The sequence below is a fragment of the Rutilus rutilus genome, assembly GCF_951802725.1.
Source record: "Rutilus rutilus genome assembly, chromosome: 18".
Taxonomy (NCBI): Eukaryota; Metazoa; Chordata; class Actinopteri; order Cypriniformes; family Leuciscidae; genus Rutilus; species Rutilus rutilus.
Window position 1 is genome coordinate 15,547,774 of NC_140231.1, and position 20,479 is coordinate 15,568,252.

Below are 20,479 nucleotides of genomic sequence, written 5' to 3' on the forward strand. Positions count from 1 at the left end.
TTTAAGGCATATAGTGGCGCCATCTAGCGGCATTTTTGGGTCATAATTATTTTGTAAATTTATCTAAAAGCCTATGAAAAAAATCGTTTTTTGTGGAGGAAGCCAGAGTGATGCTTACTTCCGGGTTTATTAAAAGTGCATCTCGTTCAACATTAAGATTATCTATGTTTGTTAATTTGCAGTATTTTTTTTTACGAACGCATGAATAAAGGAACACATTTAAAAAGAGAGCCACCAAGTAAATAAAGTGAGGCTGTGCTACATTTAAATGGAGAGCTACCAAGTAAATAAACTGAGGCCGCGCTACCATCTAAGGTTCTACACCATACGATTGTGGCTTGGCGGTAAGCTGCGATGGCCGAGTGGTTAAGGCGTTGGACTTGAAATCCAATGGGGTCTCCCCGCGCAGGTTCGAACCCTGCTCGCAGCGGAAATTGCATTTCTTGTTTCCAATGGATCCACACATCTATTAAACCCTTTTGTGTATATTATTTTAAAAGACACAATTAATGCACGACAAAAGACCATTTAAAATGCCCATATTCTTTAACAATGCTGGAAAAATAATTTCCAGAATGTCATTTGGGGTTTTTTAGGGAAAGCCTGACGTCTTAAATGATCTCCTCTGAAAAAGCCTCAACATTTCAGTGGCTGGCCGATTTAGTGAACTGCAAGATGTGTAAAATCCGTTGATCTTAATTAATCTTGCCAGGAGAGGGCGTATTAGTGCAAAACTAGACACAATTGCTGCTTTCTTAATGGCCACTTATTACATCACTGCTAGTCTTTTTATGATAATCTTGTATTGTGAGAACAAATGCAGAATAGATCTATCAAAATTCATAATCCGTTTAATTTAATACACCCTTCAGTATTCGCAGTCCTTCTCTATGCAATCTTCTATCCTATTATTCATTTAGAACAAGATGTATAATTGAGTTTGCTGGGTTGCAGCAGGCATAAAAAATTTAAAGACAGCTAACAGATTAAAAAGCAAGAAGTTGTAATATAGGTCTATTGTATTATTTTTAAAATCACTTTCACTTCCAAGGCTTTATCAGGCAGCCATATCTCATATTTTATATTCCAGCAGACATAAGGCCCAGAGGGTCTCTAGAGAATGAGATTTAAAAAAAAAATTGCTTTCAGCCACTCCTTCCTTCCCCCTCCTCTCTTCAACTCTTAGCGTGTGAAGTTGTGTGCTGAAGTGAGAGGGAGTGACACAGCAGGTGCGAGAAGAGAACCCTAAACTGTCACATAAAGGGTGAGAAAGAGGGTGGGGAATGAAATCATTTCAGAGAGAGAGAGAGAGAGAGATTCACACGAGAGAGTGAGGAAACAAAGAGTGATTGTGAGATACTGAAACACAAGCACAGAGGGACGATACAAGAGAGAGAGTGTGGAGGGAGAAGAAGACGAATTGGAGTCAGGCGAATAAAGAGGGACCATGCTGAGGAGGAAGAGGAGCGTATCCTTCGGTGGATTTGGATGGTACGTTGCTCATGTGGAACAGCATCAGCTGTCAGCTGTGTGGAAATGTCTGCCAGATGCCCTGTGTGTGAGAGGGTCCGTGATGTGCTCACTGGTGTTTATTTATGGTCGTCAGCATGCTTGCATGGGCTGTTTTTAATCTGCATTCATTTGCACTCTCACATGATGGATTTATAAGTTGAATGTGCTGTAATTTACAGTCACAATATTGATTTGTAATAGTTCTATGTGACATAACAAATCTAAGTAGATATTAGGAGTGTCGTAATAGTTGATAGTAATAGCTGCATGTATGCAGATGTATCAGAGGGCATTGCCCATTGTTCAAATTCTCATTCAAGTGTTGGTTTTCTTCACTGTTCACTCATACAGACTTTTCAAAAGTTGCAATAGAGACACATTAGTCTGAAATTTCACCTCTATTTTTTTGTTCATACAATGAAAGTCAATGGGGTCCAAAACTTGGACCCCATTGACTTATATTGTATGGACAAAAATAAAAATACATGGACCAACTGTGCTTCTATCTATATGCCGCTCTGATTGAGATGCTGAATATTTTCCATAATGCTAAATCATTTATAAGCATTCATGTATTAGAGTGGATTGTTTCTCACTGTTGTCCTGATTGAAAGCTATTCACGTTTCCTTTCTGGTTTCCCTCTTGAAACCTTGATCTCACACATGCTGGGTACGGGTGGGGTAGTTTGAGTGTGAGTTTGTGATTTTTGTTTTGTAGGTGGATGTTTATCATTACAGGCTGTTGCGCATGCTTTCTTTGTTTGTGTATGAATGTCACCATACAGGGAAGCGGTGAATATGAAGGCAGTGGTTATGAGGGGTCAGAGCAAGTGAATGCTTTATTTATGATGCTACAGCTTCAGCTCTCCACTGACGCTTTTACAGCTTTCAGCACTCTTGTTTTACTTTCTCTCTTGCTCCTCTATATGACTTCATCTCTATCTGAAATTTCCTTTCAAGGCTATTTTTAAGGCCTTTTGTGACCATTTTTGTGGTTTGATATGTTCACTACAGTGTGATAACATACAAAAGGATTTAGGATTGGGTCTACATCTAGATTTAAACATAGCTTTATGTTGATTGTTATGTTTTGGCTTAGCCTTAGGCTGAGGCTTATGTGTTCAGCTTTGCATTAGGCTGAGGACTGAGTTTGTTTACCCTTAGCGTTAGGCTGAGAGTTAGGATTAGCCTTAGAGTTGAGCCGAAAGTTAGGCTTAGACTTTGTGTTAGGCTGAAGGTTAGATTTCGGCTTAGTGTTAGGCTGAGAATGAGACATTCCCAAGGTTTCACAGACTAGGCCTACTCTTACGGAACAAAAATATATGGGAATATACTGCAAATTGCAAAATATAATGCGATATATTACACAATACATTTCTATATATGGGAAACTAGTGCTTATATTTTTCAATATACTGCAATATATGCTTTGACCATGTATGGCTATATATTAATGAATATAAAATATTTATAAATGAATACAAAAATAGCATTACATGTAATATTCACAAAGTTTTATCCTTTATTGTGCACATATATTGCACATACATGTTCCCATATAAATGTGAATGTATGTTATATAGGATTTATATGTATATATAAACACACACACACACATTCAAGGAATGAGTTACAACAGATTTCTAGTTCCCATTTTCTGTTATGTCTGAGTTTTTGGGGTCACCATTGTGCTGAAGAGTGATACGACTATAATTACCATATTTTAAAAGTAATGACTGTGCACTCCTTAGCACAGTGATATTCTCTTGGCTAAATATTTAAGTAGTCTACATGCAGGTGTTCTTGTGCTATTGCCAACTAGCTTGAAAATATGAAACATTTATAATGTAGATAATTAAAAAATATAAGAAATATATCACATTATATATTTCTCTATATATTTGTGATTATGTTGCATGAGTACATATATCTGCATTATATTACACATGCAGTACCATATCTGACCACACATACATCGATATATTATGAAGTGTATTACTGAATATAAAATGCTGTACTAATGGACTAGTGTTGCAAACAAATGAGAACTTAATATGTGTCAGCTTTTTGCTGTGGGAAATTTTGTTGCATGTGCGCACACACACATGTCCACACCCTTCCTCTCTCACAATTACCCACATCTCCACCACACCCAGTCACCATATAGCCACACGTTTAATAGTGACACCTCAACAGTAACCTCTCACGGTCACACACACACACACACACACACACACACACACACAAACATAAATCTTAAGAGATGCTGACTCCCTACTGAGTAAACCGTGTACGAGATACACTTAGGCTACACTACATTTAATCAGATTTTTACACATTTAAGCTCTGAATGTTCCCTCACTGTAGTGGACAGTGAAATGATGGATTTTCTGCTCTGCTTCACGGCACCAGTAAGACACCATGCTCATGCAGCTGTGTGTTTTCCATCTGTTACACACTTTGACTCATTGACATTCATTTATTATAACCTATCTGAGTCTGACGCTCCAAGGCGTGCACTTCATCGGTTGGAAATGTCTCTTTTTTTCTTTATAGCATTGACATTTGAACCACATAATGAGGGTCTGTTGGCTACCATAGTCTCAATTTGCTTGTATTTGGACACTTTGGACATTTAAGTTCTCCCTAAAAATGTATGAATGTCTTTGCAAAATGTCATACCAAGTGGCAAACAAATTGTTTCACTAAATCATCTCACTGAATGGGATGTTTCATTCCCTGTCATTGTGTGTTTTAGGGAATCAGTCTGATATAATAAAGAAAATAAGACACAATAACTGCAGTTACTTGCAGTAATGGGAGTTGACAGCAGCGCCCTCACAGACTGGTGCACACAACCGATCACATGGTTAGAAATGTCACAGATAGCCTCTATTAGAGGTTCAGCACAATAAAATAGTCATTTCAACTCTCTCAACTTACTAATTTTGAAATCAAGGTTACAGCGAGACTCTTACAATGGAAGTAAATGGGGTTAGTATTGAAAAGCAGAAACCTAAGTCACTTAAATTAATTGTTCTGGTAAAACTTGTAGCATTTTTACAATAATTTCAGGGTTTACAATGTTAGATTGTAATGGCAAGGAAATTGTAAAACTGGATTGTTACACGTAAACGATTTCTTCACACTAAAATCATCTTAACACACATATTGTTAATGTCGTGTGGCTTTACTGTTGAAACAGTGAGTATTTAAATATTTATGGATTGGCCGTTATAAATGCATCACTGTAAATGTAACTGCATGCTTTTTTTACTTAAAATTTACTTATGAAAAAGAACTTGTGTTAAAGGCACAGTTCACCCAAAAATCAGTTGTGGTAAACAGAGGTTCAACCAGGTTCGCTTGATTATGCGAGAACCAATGAGTTTCATTCTCGTGTTACACAGCACGTTTGAGCTTCAGCAAGAACCAATGAGGTTTGTTCTTGCGCATCAAACAGGTTTGATTGAGCTTCTGTTTATGTTGACTGATCAATGTTTAAATGTGAATAAAAGCCTAAATTAAATCTGTATATCAAATAAAGCGATCAAGTCTCTTCAGAAAATGTGGACTAAGCTGATTGATTCATATGAGTTAGTTTTACGATCTCTTTATGAACTTTTTGAAGCGTCAAAGTGGTAGTTGCGTAGCTGTCAATGGAGGGACAGAAAGCTCTCATATTTCATTTAGAAGATCTTCATTTGTGTTCCAAAGATGAACGAAAGTCTTATGGGTTTTGGAACAACATGAGGGTGAGTAATTAATAATGACAATTTTAAACCTGATATATTCTGATATATATTAGATAATGGATGTCTTTGTGAATCAGAAAATGCTTCAAAGATAATAAAAAAAGTCTAATATAATACTATAACTTGACCCTAATGCTACAAGGAAAAGGTGTGTGTGACACACGAATGTGTGAAATTCAAAAACAAGCTGGATAAAAATAAATGGCCACACCCTTCCACACAGTCTGAGTCAACCCTGTTATGTTTTGATGTGATATTGTGGGCTGTCAGTGCTGGTGGGTGACCTTTCCTGCATGTCAACATTAATTGGGCATTAAGCTCACCTAGCTGTGTCAAGAAATAAAAACACACAGGGATGATACATTACATTTGACCCCTCTTTTTTGACCCCTTTTGTTTCTTCTATCCTGCCAGGTCAGCTGACGGGTTTAGCTGAGCAAATTACAGCCATCAACGTTTGTTCCTTGATACTAAATTGCTTTCTTGTCTTTTCTCTTCAAATGCAGGGTTGACAAGTCTACCATTAGCGCCCTTCGAGCTCGGTGAGTACTGTCTCTACCGCTGTCTCTTCTCCATCTCCCACAAAACCTGACAGCCCTGTGCCCATACACAAAAGAAATATATTTGAAATATATTTTCAGTATATATTTTGGAATATATGCAAGTATTTGAAATTGGCCCAATAAATATATTTCACACTTAACATCATATATTTTTGTTATATTTCAGAATATATTTCAATGTATTTTTTTCTGTATGGGTCCCCAAAAGTGTCAAAATATATGTGGCATATATTCCAAATACAGTGAAATATAAAATTCCAAAATATATACTGAAAATATATTTATTTTGTGTATGGGTGTCCTCCTATCTGTTTCATGAAAAGAGGTAAATGAGAGACCCGAAGTGAACTGCAGGCAGTGCTGCTTGTATAGGTTCGCGTGACCAAATGGTTAGTTCCTGTGCGAAAAGCAGCATCTGTTTGTGGCTTTTTACCCCTTTGTCTTTCAGCAGACATAAACTATGCATCTTTTGGCCTCTTTTGGGATTTAGATCAACCTTTTTTGTTTCACAAAGTGGCCCATTTATTTACGGGGTCTCTCCTTGCAATGTTTTCCAATATCTCAACAAAACTCTTAAGCGAATGTGTATGTTAAACACTTTATCATGTGAACCACCAGTCATGGATTATAAAGTATTAGTTCTCAGTTCTTTTCGAGTTGAAGTTGACCAAAAGTAATGACTCTGGGTTTAGTGAGTAAATCAGATGTTAATTATTAACCAATTCAGTTTGGTTGATTCATTAAAAAATCTGATTAAAACTAGTCATTTGAATCGGACAATGAAAAAAAAAAAAACACAATCAAGTGAACTTTTCAAATAAATAAAAATATTTAATTTAAAAAATCTCTTATTAGTTTTATTGAAGAACACAGTTTATTCCCAAAGTTTCAAGATTTTGGTTAACTATTGATCAAATCAGATTGTATCAACTCGTAGCACAATTTCATATTTCAAGATGCATCACAATCATAAAGAATCATAAGTAGTTTTTTTACGCCATTACTTTTAACCTGTTTTTCCCTTTAACACAGATTTAATTCAATTTAAATCAACTTTTCATCCTGAAATTTATGACATCCTCCTTAGGCCTCCATAAAATACTTTCCGTCTTATCATGTCTCTCATATACACTCATTTTTTGTCATGTCATTAGGGTCAATTTGCCCCAGTAACACCAGGATCTTCATTAGAAACAGCATGGAAGGGTTAATCTGTCCTGTCTTGCCATATTTTCAAATTTGTCCTCCACTTGCTTACCATCCATCCGCTCATTTGCAGGGTTTGGCATATTATTCATGGGTGCACGCACATGCAACTCTAGTATTATCATCCTCACACACATACGCACACAAACAAACAAACAGAGCTTTAAGATCCTGAAAGGCCCTGATGAAGTGGTTTTGCTAAGTGTTCAGAGCATCAGAGTGGAAAGAAGCTTCGCTCTTTTTGAGAGTAACCCTGAATAGGGTCGTGACTGCAGATCACAAACATGGAAATTATCCAGTTCTGCCTGATATCGGCCTTCACAGGGCCAATTCATGGTTTGCTTTGAGGTGAATTGATGAAAGGCGAGGGTCATTAATATTTCCATTGTATTTGTAAGTGTTTGAAGGATGTTGTGGACCACGGATCTATTTTTAGATATCCCACTGGCAAGGAGAAAACTAGGGTCCTTTAATGTCTGTAGACCATCTAGTATTATATAATTTATCTGAATTCGCAAACCCTAAAGGACAATTTTTTTAAAACATAATGAAGAATGACACAAATTACTGCAAGTTCATTATTGTAATTTTAGTATTTTCTACCACAGTCTATGTTGCAAAGGCCAGAATGGAAGGGAAAAGTTAACAAATCTGAATATTTCAGTATGATTCTTTCCTTTGTGAATTTATTAGTAATTATGACCATCGAAAGAATCAGATCATCAGTGACAACGAAAATCACACCATAAACACATTATTCAAGACAAACAAGAAAATATTGCTTAATTTCAAAGAATGTTAATTTTATACAGTTATATTTTTTCACCAATATTAATTTCTGGCCAATACTGACAAGCCAATGATTATCTTCATGTTATGGCAGATAACAGATAAAAAGCCAATATTTAAATTCTATACTATTTTGTATAAATAAATATAATTAGAACATTAAAAACTACAATGAATTGTTTGAATTGTAAAAATAATGGGGGGAAAATGCATGAACAATTACATTTCCAAAATCGACGATACTAATTCGTTTAAAATATATTAGCCGTAGACTTGCTGGTTTATACTGGTTAGACTGGAAGACCATCATATCCATTCTGCTCAACATCAAAAGCTTTGTGTTTGACACGGGTCAATCAACATGGTGTTTCTTGTGAAACTGGTTGACTGCAGAGGTCTTTTAGGAAGCTTGTTAAAGGTAGGGTAGGCAATTTCGGAGCGGCTAGCAATAGCAAGCTAGCATTGAAAGCATGAGATCCCACCCTCCCTTCAGAGTGCTCTCCAAAACCACGCCTCCTTTTGCAGCAGAGTCTGCAAAGCATCACAAGACGAGAGACGGCGTTAAATTGCCTCATGTCTCAAAGCACATAACATTACAATAATAATGAATGAAAACAAATTACAGAACTCTTGTAGCACCTGACTGCTGCATATTAATTTAGGCATTGATAGTGTTGACATGACGTGAAAAGCTCTGGGTAGAACGTCACAGGTGTCTGTATCTTTATTACGGTTACGATATGGCGTGAACGCAGCATAAGCTCGCTGTTTTGGTTCAGGAAGAACTCTAAAAGGTGGCTGCTGGTCATTTATGGCGCACAGTGACTGTCTGTCTACAACTCTCGACTTGTGATGTCTGCACGTGGAGGTATGGAAATACATATGTTGACAGGCAGGTAGGACATCGTATCATTGCATTCGGACCGTATTCAATGATTGGACAGAGAGTTTTTGGTCCTGAGACCTCCACAGAAGATAAATGTATTTTTTAAAATATATGTAGACCATTGCTATTATTGATTTCTATCAAGATGAGAATACAGTTTCAACCAGTATAACAAAAATTATTTATTTAAAAAAAAAACTAGAAGCCTACACTAGCTTTAAGAGGCCTTGTGGAAAACCATGAGTATCCTATGCAAAAGACCACCACTGAAAATATTGGATGGAGGTTTGTTATGTGCTGGTATTTTTAGAAATGCTGACTAACTTTGAAAGCCACAATCTAATGTGATGGATCATGCTAGCAACCAGATGGAGAGGTAACAGGTGGGATCTCCACATCTAACCAATCACCCAATGTTCAGTTCTGCTTGGAAGGGTGTGGACGAGCGTTTGTCTGTGCATACACACACATATGTTTCACGCATCAAGACTTGGCAGGATGGGGAGGTTTGTGCTTACGCAATGCAGACCACATGTGTTAGCTTGTTTGCAAGTGTCATTTAAGCATGATAAGCTAACAAGAGAACCAGTATGTATTTCTTCGTCATGAAAAACAAAAATGTGCATGCTCTGAGGCGTTAATTAATAGATTTTATGTACAATGTGATATCAGGAAATCATTTACAAGCTGTTCGCTACATTTGCTCTGATTTGGAACATGCATGGCAACATGTGAAGGTCACACATGGCGTCAAGATCATTTGCTTTTACCACCTTAAGCACGTCTTCAAGGGATGATCTGTATTTTTGAACCTCTGTGTTGACGTGCCTGTCAGTCACATTATATTGTTCTGATGGCATGCATTTGACAATATGTATTTTTGTATTTTTAGTAAAGCAGATTTGTTTGATATTTTAATTTTAATTAATAATAATAATAATAATATTAATTTGCTATTATGATTTTTTTTTTATAAAAATACAAAAAGCAAAAGGAAAAAGGACATATTTGGGAACTGTGGAAAAAGAAAACAGTCATAAAAAATCATAATAGATAAATAATATAATTAAACAATATAATTTAAAAATAATAATAATCTTTATAGCTGTTTGTTGTTTTTTTAATTATTTTTTTATTATTTAAAACTGATAAACCTGTTTTCCCCAAAGTATTTTCTTTTTTCTTTTTCTTTCTATTAATTATCCATATATATATAATGCACCATAAAGATATGCTATTCATAATGCCCTTTAATACACACTCAGCAATACTAAGATGTTTAATTTTTTTCAGTGTTGAAATGCTTTCTCCTTTCCTATTTTTGAACCTCCGTATTGACATGCCTGTCAGTCAAGTTATATTAATACAGACACACATAAGTGAATTTGACACATGAAGTAAGTCTTAAGAGCGCTTGACGTGCATGTCAGACATGTCAGATCTGCTCTCTGATAGGAGGTTTTGGTGTTATTGTGTCTGTGTGTCTTGATGTTAGTTTTGCTAAAAATTTATTGACACGAGTCACATATTAAATATTGAAGTATGTTAAATTCAACCTTTGATGCCATATTATTTATTCAGAAGCTCACGTCAGTTTGTGTAATGTGTGTTACATCAGTCTATTCATTTCCTTCTTCCCCAAACCTGCTGACATATCTCTCTGTGTGTGTGTGTGTGTGTGTGTGTGTGTGGCGCATAATCAAAATGAGTGAACAAAGCAGACAGGGATACTAGGGTGTCTGGGAGGATTTCAACCCCCCCTTCCCTACCTCCATCTCACTCACTTTCTCTTTCTCTCTCCCTCTCTCTCTCTCATGATAAAGTGTAGTGCTTTGTACTTGTGGAGCATCTAAACCCTAAGAGTGCGGTTGTGCAATCTGTAGCCAGTGTGTGCTTCTCGTTCTGTCTATTATTTCAACTGTTGGTAAGAACTGGAGACTCATTAACTTCACGTTACCTTCAAAATGCCTCGGAGACTCTGGTGAGTTCAGTTCTCATTTGACTGTAATTCAGAATATTTGTGTTTGTGATGTATTTTGATGCATGTTGCAAAATTGCGTACAATTAAGTGTTTCTGTATGGTGTTTCTTGTTAGTTAGCAACATAAAATTTATTTTATGGCTAGATGAATATAATGCATAAAACTCTGGCGTCTTGTTTTAAATAGAATCTATGGTGGTCCATTCAACATGTGATTTTAAAATACATGCAGAGCGCTGTAGGTGATGTTTATATTGTGTGGCTTCGCTTTGGTTGCACGAGAGGAGGTTGGGAAGTCTTCTATGCAAGTCATTTTCGAAGGATTATGGAAGTATTATATAAGCTGACCGCACATCCTGACAGTTTCAGTAAGTGGCTCAGTGCTGCTGGTGTTTCTTTGGGAGTCATTCATCTCAGTTTCCAGTGATGAAAGTATAATCCGTTACTCACTATAAAGCTTGTCACACGCTATGCTCTGCAAATCCAAACTGGGAATAACTTACTCACTCTAGCCATGAGGAAGAGATCATGTAGTATGTGTATTTTTTTATTTTTTAGATTTAGCATGATTTAAAATGTTGCTCAAGATAACCACTTATTCTGATAGTATGCATTTGAGAAGACAATTTTTAGTAAAGCAGTTTTTTTGTTTGCTATTTTTATATATTAATCATATAATATGACAATAAAATATAAAATAATATAAGAAAATTGTGATAAGGAAAGGAAAAGGGATTTTGGGGACAACTCTGGAAAAAGAAAACACAAAATAATAATAAAAATAATAATTAATAAAAATATTAATAATAATTAAACAGTATAAATAAAATAATTATAATTATAATTATTATATCATTTGTTTTTACAGTGTTTTTTCATGTGAAAATATGTATATGTAGTACAATATAAAGGTAGGTGTAGTGTCACAAATGGTAGCAGGAGGAAGCATGACGATGAAGAATAAGATGCAAACAGTCTTTAATGGTATCCCCGGGTAATATAAACTCAAGGCTGGCAAGGAAACACCACCGTAGTATAGACGAGACCAGACAAAACTCAAATGAAACACAAGGACATAAATACATAGATCAAACAAGGTGATTAATGACAAATAGCTGAACAGAATGCCGAAATCAAATTAGTAACTATGGTGACAAACAACACAGAACCGTGACAGTACGCCCCCTACCGAATAGGCATGACCTCGCACTGACAAGTGGAGGACGGGAATTCAGGAGGGCTGACGACTGATAAAACCAAGGTGGTGTACATGGTGGGAGAAGCCCGGAGCAGGGGAAGCCAGGTGTAATCCCAGAGTCCAGCCAGGATGGAAACCCATGGCATCGTCGAAAGAGCGCGGAGCCATGGCAGGGATTCCCTTGACATGGCCATGGCGATGATCAATGGCAACAGAGCCGATGGTAGTGGAGCCCTAGGCACAGACGGAGAGCCAATGTTCCAGAACGACACCGGAGGCCACGACGAAGCTGTAAGCATTTACCTCCCAGGGTGGAACCGGGGTACCAGAGGGCTGAGGTGGAACCAGAGCGACTGAGGGCTGAGGCGAGGCTGGAGGTAGGGCGGAACCAGACAGAGCCATAGGGGTGGAGATTCGGAGCCCAGCAGACGCCTCGTAGGTTCGTGCTGTAGGCATGTTGATGCCTGACCGAGGCGGAGTCGGTAGGCAAAGGGATCACGGTGGAGCCGAGGGAGGGAGGAGCGAAGGCGAAGGATTCAGGGCGATGGGCCGAGTTGGAGTGACGGGATCAGCGGTCGAAGGCGGAGTAGCTGGCTCACGGAAGGCCTGAGGTGGATCAATGGCACTTTGGATGAGGAGGAACAGAGGGGCTGACGGGAGACAGCGGAGACTGGGTCGAAGGACTGGTTGAGGTATGGAGAGGAGGCTGGGCGGGTTCCGTAGATCTGAATATGAAGAATCTGATTCGGGTGGGATCGGGGGGGGGGGGGGAATCATTCTCTCCAAAATCAAAACAATAGTTCATAGAGTCCAGCTACAACTCACTCACAGTGGTGGGAGTGTGGGCGGGGCTCATATCCATTCCACAAAAACTCCCACAGCGATGGGCGATGTGGCTGGCTCACACACCTGATCAGACGTGCACTCGGGCTCAGTCACACCTCGCGCTGGCTCTCCGTCTGAGGACAAACAGACAGAACAGCTGAACAGAGTTACAAAATCAAATTAGTAACTATGGTGACAAACTAAGGCGGAAAAACGGCAAACAAAGTTCAAACAACACAGAACCGTGACACCATTAATACACACTGTAGTTGAATAAAATAAACGATAATACTAAAATAAAGTGTTTAATTTATTGTAATGATTCTTATTTTCCCAGTAGCAACTACACTTTAATAATATGTAGATAAATACCCTCACCATAGTGACCTATGGCGCTTTCAAAACAAAACTCTGCTGTTGGTTATTGCTGCTGCAGAGCAAGTACGGGACTTACTACTGCGAATAAATACACAACACGCTGCTGTGAGCAAGTAAGACATGCTACTGCTGTACAATGTAGCGTACATGAATTAGCCGTAGCAGATCTATACAGGTGGAGCTGGGGAAGGTGGAGGGTTTCTGAAAGTGCGCTGCACTGCTACAGCAAATGCTGACCAAGTATTTAAAGGTTGAGCAGCGAGCTCATTGGCCACTGATACAGCAGGAACCAATCAGCTGTGCCCTATAGAGAATGATGTGACTGCAAGCAGATTGAGTTAAGGACCAATTAGCCTGTGCCATTAGCCTGTGAGTTTCATGACAGCACTTTGTATTTCATGATTACACCTTTAAAACGTATAATGCATTAGCCTATATACTAACTTAAAAGGCGTACATTTTGATTTTGATCTTGATTGCACATTTTAATACATTAAACTAAACTAACTTGTACTTTCTAAAGATATAACTAGGTATAGGTAAATATGATGCTGCAATGTGAATGCAGTGATTACAGGAACTAAATGATTATCAGGGGTATTTTAGTATTTTAAAATACATTATATATAAAGGTTTCAAAAAAAAAAGAAACTTTTTTTTCCATTTCTTTGTATTTTAGTTTGTTCTCTACTTTAAGTGCTTTCACTAAGCTTCTGGTATTCAAGCAGAGTTCATCCTCACTTTTAGTGCACTTGACACTTTGTATTTATCCTTTGACTGCTGGTCCTCAGTAGACAGAGCCTCTTCCACATCACTGCTCATTCCTCCACTTCCTCTCTCTATCCCTCCATCTCCTACAGGAGCCGTGCTTGTCTGATAAAAAATAAATGTGTAGCTGGAAGATTGAGATCCTTTCATAGGAAAAAAAAAAAACAGTTACACAACTGCACCACTTATAGCGAAGACAAGACCTTGATTTTCTACTGAAATAAATTGTTGAGATTTGTTTCACATTTTGTTCTTTTTCATAACCTATAAAAAAATCATGCAACACTAAGTGTGCCTGTATGTTTGCCAGCATATTGTGTGTGTGATTGTGATCTAGTTAAATGTAATTCCCTTTACACCTCAGTTTCACATGGCCCTATTATGATTGAAGCTAATTTCTGATGGAGGCAGTTAGGCTAAAGACAGCAACAATTCAAAATCAGTATGTGAAAGAGGAACAGTCGTAATGACAGCTGCTGCTGCTGCTGAGAAATCTCATTGTCATGTTGCAAAACTGTTATTTAAAAAAAGCAATTAGACTTATCACAAACTGAACCCTGCTCTGACTGCAAACTAATGCAACTTTTCACTTTCATTACTTGTATGAGACTTTAGACTGTTTTGTTTTGAAGCTGAATTTGTGAAGACTCAAGTAGAGGGACTGCACATAACCAAAGACTTAAGATGATGCACTCCTATTACTTATGAATGAGAGAAAGAGCATTTATTGGACAGTTTATGTCAGATTTTGTTTATGATTTGAAACATGTCAGTGTGTAAGCATTTTTTAGATTTCAGGATATCTCCATTCAAGTAGATAGATGTTGGTCTTGGATGCCTGAAATAGCTACCATGAGGTGTTGCAAATTTGGTCTTCAAGTGAACAGACTTTCCTTGAAAGGGATGTTGACCCTGCAGTGCTCTTTATTTCATAGCAGTCAAATGTGAACCCCGGCGGATTGCATGATATTAGCGGTTATAAATCCCAGTCAGCGAAATATTGTGCGCACGTGCATCTCCCTCGCGAAATAACCATATATGGAGCTTACAACGCCTAGTTTTACTATGCATATCCTCATCTGCATATAATTTGCATATGCATATACATCCACGTGATACCACATTTAACGGTACAAGACATTAGGAAAATATGAGATCCGTACGGATGTGCCGTCACATTACATTGATAAAAATCATTTAGTAGCCTTGTTTTTGAATAAATTAATTAAATAGTGTAAAATACATTTCAGATAAAGTTTTTCTCAATCTTTTCCACTGGCCATATAGTATTTTTAATTGATTTATATTTTTAATGGAAACAGATAGGCCTTGTTGTGCACTATTTGCACGAAAATATTTTCTCAATCTGCTGTTATCATGAAGCAATTCTCTCTGTAGTTAAAACATTAAAACACAGCATGCCACAGGAAAAGTGTTCAAAAGCATTGCATGCACTACAAATATTTATATTTATTAAATATACATTTTTTTTGTAACTTCTCAGTAATGATTTCATGTAGCCTAATTTAAGTGTTTAACGTTGAGGATGGCATATTATATCAGAAGTAAAACATAGTTTAAATCATTCTTTTATTTATTTAAACTGTTATTGTGAACATGCATTGTATTTATGATTAGGACTCATAATGAAGATTTACGGTTTTCCTTCATCTGCCGTTAGAAAAATATGCGTCAGTTTCACTAAACGGCCCAACGCGCTCGCTGGCGCGGACATTTAAGAATGGATGGATGTTTGATTCATGTGATAGGCTTGGTGAGTGAAATTATATTTGCATTATCTTTCTGTATGTATAATTTTCTTAAAATGTTCTGTCTAAAAGTGACCAAAAAGACATTTAACCCCAGTTCACCATCGGTGTCGCCAAACTGCTCCGTCTCCAAAATGTTTGTACGCATGGGTTAGAGTTTGCGTGCAGGTGCGAACATTTTCCTGTCAAGTTTGTTTTTATAAGTCACAACTTATGCGTCGGAAGTGGTGTACGCCTCTTTCAGGGCCTGTTTTGTGCGTACGCAAAGGTTATAACCCAGGTAGCAACACAGTGTCGGCCCAGATCTGGCCCACATCTGGTACTTGTTGAATCCACATGTACCAGATGTGGTCTGGGTCTGGGCGATACTATGTTGCTGTCTGGGAAATAAGGCCCCAGATCTAAAGTAACATTAATGGATTTGCGCTCAGCACATTGCCTATTTTAAACCTCTTATTTGTTTATTTTTCCTGGTCATGTAAATACCTGTTGGCTACAATGATTATGGTCTGTCTATATAGTATGCAAATAAATACTACAAAATAATTTTTGCATCATATTTTTTACAGCACCTTTTATCATTGAAATATAACCACTAGAGGGCCTTACATTCAAATTAATACTGTACTGTAGGCAGGACCCGATCTCACCAAGTACAACATGTTCCTGGATCAACTTCTTTGTTGATCCTGTGACAACATTCCAATCAACCAATCAGATTTGAGGGACAAGTTTTGGCTCACAAGCAGGGTTAGCTGCTTCTACATCAGTGTTATTCACCTATCATTTCCCCCTGATTTCAGGGATGACTTATGGGTAGGGTTAGGTTTTGGGAGGTTAGGGCAGGATAGGAATTTTGTTCCAAGATCAACAAAATATCTTGATCCAGGAAAGGCTCTTACTCTGCAAATCAGGACGTGCGTACTGTATCCTGGGTTTAGTGCAATTTTATCAGAACAAATTTAAATATTTCATTAGGATAAGACCTGTAAAAATACGAATACTCAAGATTTGCTACATCTAAAAGATTTCCTCCATTTGTATTCATAAACAAGTCTTCAGTATTTGTACATGTGCAGACAGTGGCTTGCATTGGCCTGAGCTTCTGAAGGCATTTCAACAGCTGTCTACAATTAGATTCTAACTCTTTGTGTGTCATAGTACCATTAAGTCGAGTGGCGTGTTAATCAGGACGCTCATTGTGCGCTTCCTGACAGAAGGATGTGCAGTGTAGCATCCCAGCCTCTCTGGCACAGACAGCTGATGAAAATGAACAGGATTTCAATTAGAAGCTATTATGTTCACTGCAGTACTGTGGCGGTGGATATTGGCGCATATCATTTTTCTTTCTTATTTTACCTCTTGATTTTCTGTCCTCTGTTTTTATGCCTTCTTGTTGCACTCTTTCCATCTCTCTCTCTCTCTCTCGTCCTTCCACTTCTCGCAGTTGAAATGACTGCCACTCATTTTTGACAGAAGTCAACAGATGCACCTTATTTTGAAATGTTTCAGATCAAAGCAGGACAGTGTACATCAGAGCAGTAGGGGACATACACGGTCCAACAGAGACGGAAAGAGCGGATAAAAAGACAGGTAAAGTCCAGTGAAAAGGTCAGGAGGAGAGTGAGTGAACAGATGGAGGAGTGGTGGAACAGCACGTACCAAAGGGGTTGTGCTTTCCAAAAAGCCTGCAACAACCCACTAGTCAGTTATATTACTAATTTTTGTCTTTAAAGCATGCAGACAATGTTAGAGGAGGCTGACAGCATAAAGTCTTGTTACTAAACAGAATAGATATTCAATCTTGGCTGCCACGTCATTCAGCTCTGTTGAAGGCTGTCTCTATTTGTAGGATCCTTGGAAGTCAGCCTTCCTTTCGCATCCTTCACTCGGCTTATTTTGAAGGATGCATTATCAGTATCCTTCGCGTCCTCCAATCACTTACAATCCTTTGCACAAATTCCCAGTAATGATTGATGAATGATAAAAAAAAAAAAACATTGACAGCTAATCAGAATCTTGGTGTGGACCCCGGTATTAATAAAATAGTTATATTCTTTGTCCATTAATAATCGTCATGAAGGGACAAAGAGATGCATTAAGCTTTATCTGATGTGATGTATGAAATATCAGACTTCATCTGGCCTCTGGGAACACAAGCTGCCGGCTGCTACCAAGCTGATAAAATGAATGTGTTTAGGTACACAGTGTCATAATAGAGGGCACATGCTTACAAAACACTTCAAAGGCAACACAGAGAGAGACTTCTGGACCAACCTGATACATTCAGCTTTTGTGCTTGTGCTTGTGCTTGTGCTAGAGCAGTATGTTCCGGGGTTTTAATGGGGGAAAAAACGTGAAAAGGAAAGGGGGGGCATGCATGAATACATAGGAAGCCAATGCCAGTCTGTGTGGCATCCCTGCTGAGAAGAGAAGGGCAGACAGAAACCTGCAGACATCAGATATTTACCCACTGAAATCTCAGTTGCTGTTGTCACGTTTTAGGATAAAGTGCTCTTGTACTCTGTCTGTGTCAGGGAACTAAGAAATATCTTTAATAAAAACCAGGAACGAAAACTACACAAACGAACGCAATGTCAATGAGAGACAATGAACAGAAGGCTTAAATACACTGATTGACGGGATCAGGGGACAGGTGTGAACGAGAAACCTTGACAACTAATGATGAACTGAACACAGGAAAATCAGACATGGGCTGCAGCCGAAATCACATACTTCCCTACTGTGTTGTAGGCGAAAAACAGTATGTGACAAAAAAAGTATGTCTGAATTCACAGTATAATAGGCATTACCCTCGGCTTATTCACCATGGTAAAATGAATAATTTTAATGAATGTAATGCATGTATAAATATATCCACACAAATTTTTTTTTTTAACCCTCAATACATTTCAAATAAAAACATTCTGTAGTAGATTTTATAGAGCTAATCAACATAAATATTGATTTAATAATTAAAAAATAAAAAATAATTAATAACCACCAAAATAGTGTTTACAGAATAACGTTAAAGTGTTAAAATATTGGTAATTCTAACATATATTACAACTACAAATATTAGTATATATACTAATATAAAAGTTGTCCACATTATATTTCTTCTGCAACAGCATTGTGAACTTTTGTAATGATACGTTTGGTCATTAACTTTTAAATGCATTATTATGCAAATTGCAAACACATGAGGAGAGTCTCCGCATGAGAGATCCACGACTGGTAGATCAAAGTGCTACTACATACGGTAGGAAATTAAATGAAATTGAATGTGGAGGAATTTAACTGTGACTGGATGATTGACAGGGCAGTTTAAACTGTGACATGATGCATGTAACTAACCGACAGAGCTGTCTGTTAAAGACGCAATTATGCACAAGTATGTCCCAAAGCTTCTGCTACATTCTCAAAATGTGCTTTTTCTTCATAAAAACAGTCCATACTTTTAGGGCATAGTATAAGTAGGCGAAATGGGACGCAGCACATGGCTAGAAACTAAACAAGAGAGTGACAGTCTGCAGGGTCTTATCTGTGATTGCATGTGTGTATCAGACATGAAGGCAGCAGGGTGCCAGTTCTCCCAACACGTGTCCGCCCGGGCAGATCTGTGGACTTGAATACTAAGCACACGGCTCTGGTTGTGCATCTTCATGTCCATTTAGCTGTCAGTTATCATGGCACATCTTTCGTATTTTTAATTGTGGTAACAGCTCTGATGATGGAAAGACACAGCCCACTTCCTCACACATTTCCTATTACAAAAATATTACAAAATAATTCACTTTTAACATTTTGTAAACATTTGAAAAGTGCAGGCTAATGTTTATCTGATGCAGTTGTGAATGTGCCTAGTTTCTAATATGTATCTGGCGCTTTCTGCAAATGTGGTATACTTTGGTGTTACATTACATTTTTAAACGTTCAAGACGAATCCCTTTTTTGGATGTGTGAAATATAATTATCTGACATAAAATGAACTTAGTATGACAATAACAAAACATGATCATTTTGATATTTAATACATTTTAGTAAAAATATCTAATTTGATGCCCAAAAGCATGATTTAAAAGCATATTTGTCCATCATTTTGCTAACAACCCTGTTAGTGCATTATTTTCCCCGTTGCAAAAACTAAAAAATCAAATTGTTTTTTAATGTCATAACGTCAGTCAATTATAAACAGCAGAGTGTGTCATTCTTGTTTTGTAAAGAAATTTTACAAAAGCAAACATTGCATAATGCGGCCTGTTGTTAGTGTTTTTAGGCCATTGTTTTAGTGACAAAGTGAGTTTGTTGGTTGACAACCTTTGCTGGTGTTATGGAAGAAAAAGTTGATTTGAGACATGAATGAAGTGTTTAGTAGTTGTAGTCCATGTTAGCAAAACTGAAAGTTGGTTTGGAGAACTGTGTGAAGAGATTTGAAAAAGTGATCTAAGTATTGAGAAATGTGTCCTAGCAATTGTAAAAAAAACAAAAAAGAAAAATCATATTTTGCTTAAAATCATAGTTGTTTAATGTAACTGCAATCGGATACATCCTGATGACATCCACACCTTAAAATTGCCGCATTTTATGATTTGCTCACGTGAAAATATCATTTCCACTCCCACCTAACATTCCTTATCTCGCACATTACAGTGTGTTACAGTGCGTAACTCCTGTGAGAACCGCTCTTTATCACGTCTGGTGGCTTACATGATACAACTGAAATCTCCTGTTTTTTATCGAATAGCACCTTCAGTGTGATTCAGTATCATTTCACCACATCTCATGAGCCAAAGAGCTCAAATCATCCGGTGCACATCAAGAATCAGTTGTGTTTCATGACTGTTTTT

At 37.5% G+C, this 20,479-nt stretch overlaps 1 protein-coding gene across 7 annotated transcripts in view; it reads left to right on the top strand.

Annotated features, from left to right (window-relative positions):
• The first annotated feature begins 1,219 nt into the window (after nucleotides 1-1,219).
• Nucleotides 1,220-20,479, top strand: part of rap1gap2b (RAP1 GTPase activating protein 2b) — a 37,628-nt gene continuing 18,368 nt past the window's right edge. For 3 of the 7 annotated variants that reach the window (XM_084388218.1, XM_084388221.1, XM_084388219.1), the window contains exons 1-2: nucleotides 1,220-1,491; nucleotides 5,774-5,809. In XM_084388218.1, coding sequence (XP_084244344.1) covers nucleotides 1,448-1,491; nucleotides 5,774-5,809 — 80 coding nt within the window. In that variant the 5' untranslated portion in view covers nucleotides 1,220-1,447. Of the gene's footprint in view, nucleotides 1,492-5,773; nucleotides 5,810-10,538; nucleotides 10,693-20,479 lie in introns of those variants that run through there. The other 4 variants (XM_084388220.1, XM_084388223.1, XM_084388222.1 and 1 more) reach the window with 2 other exon arrangements.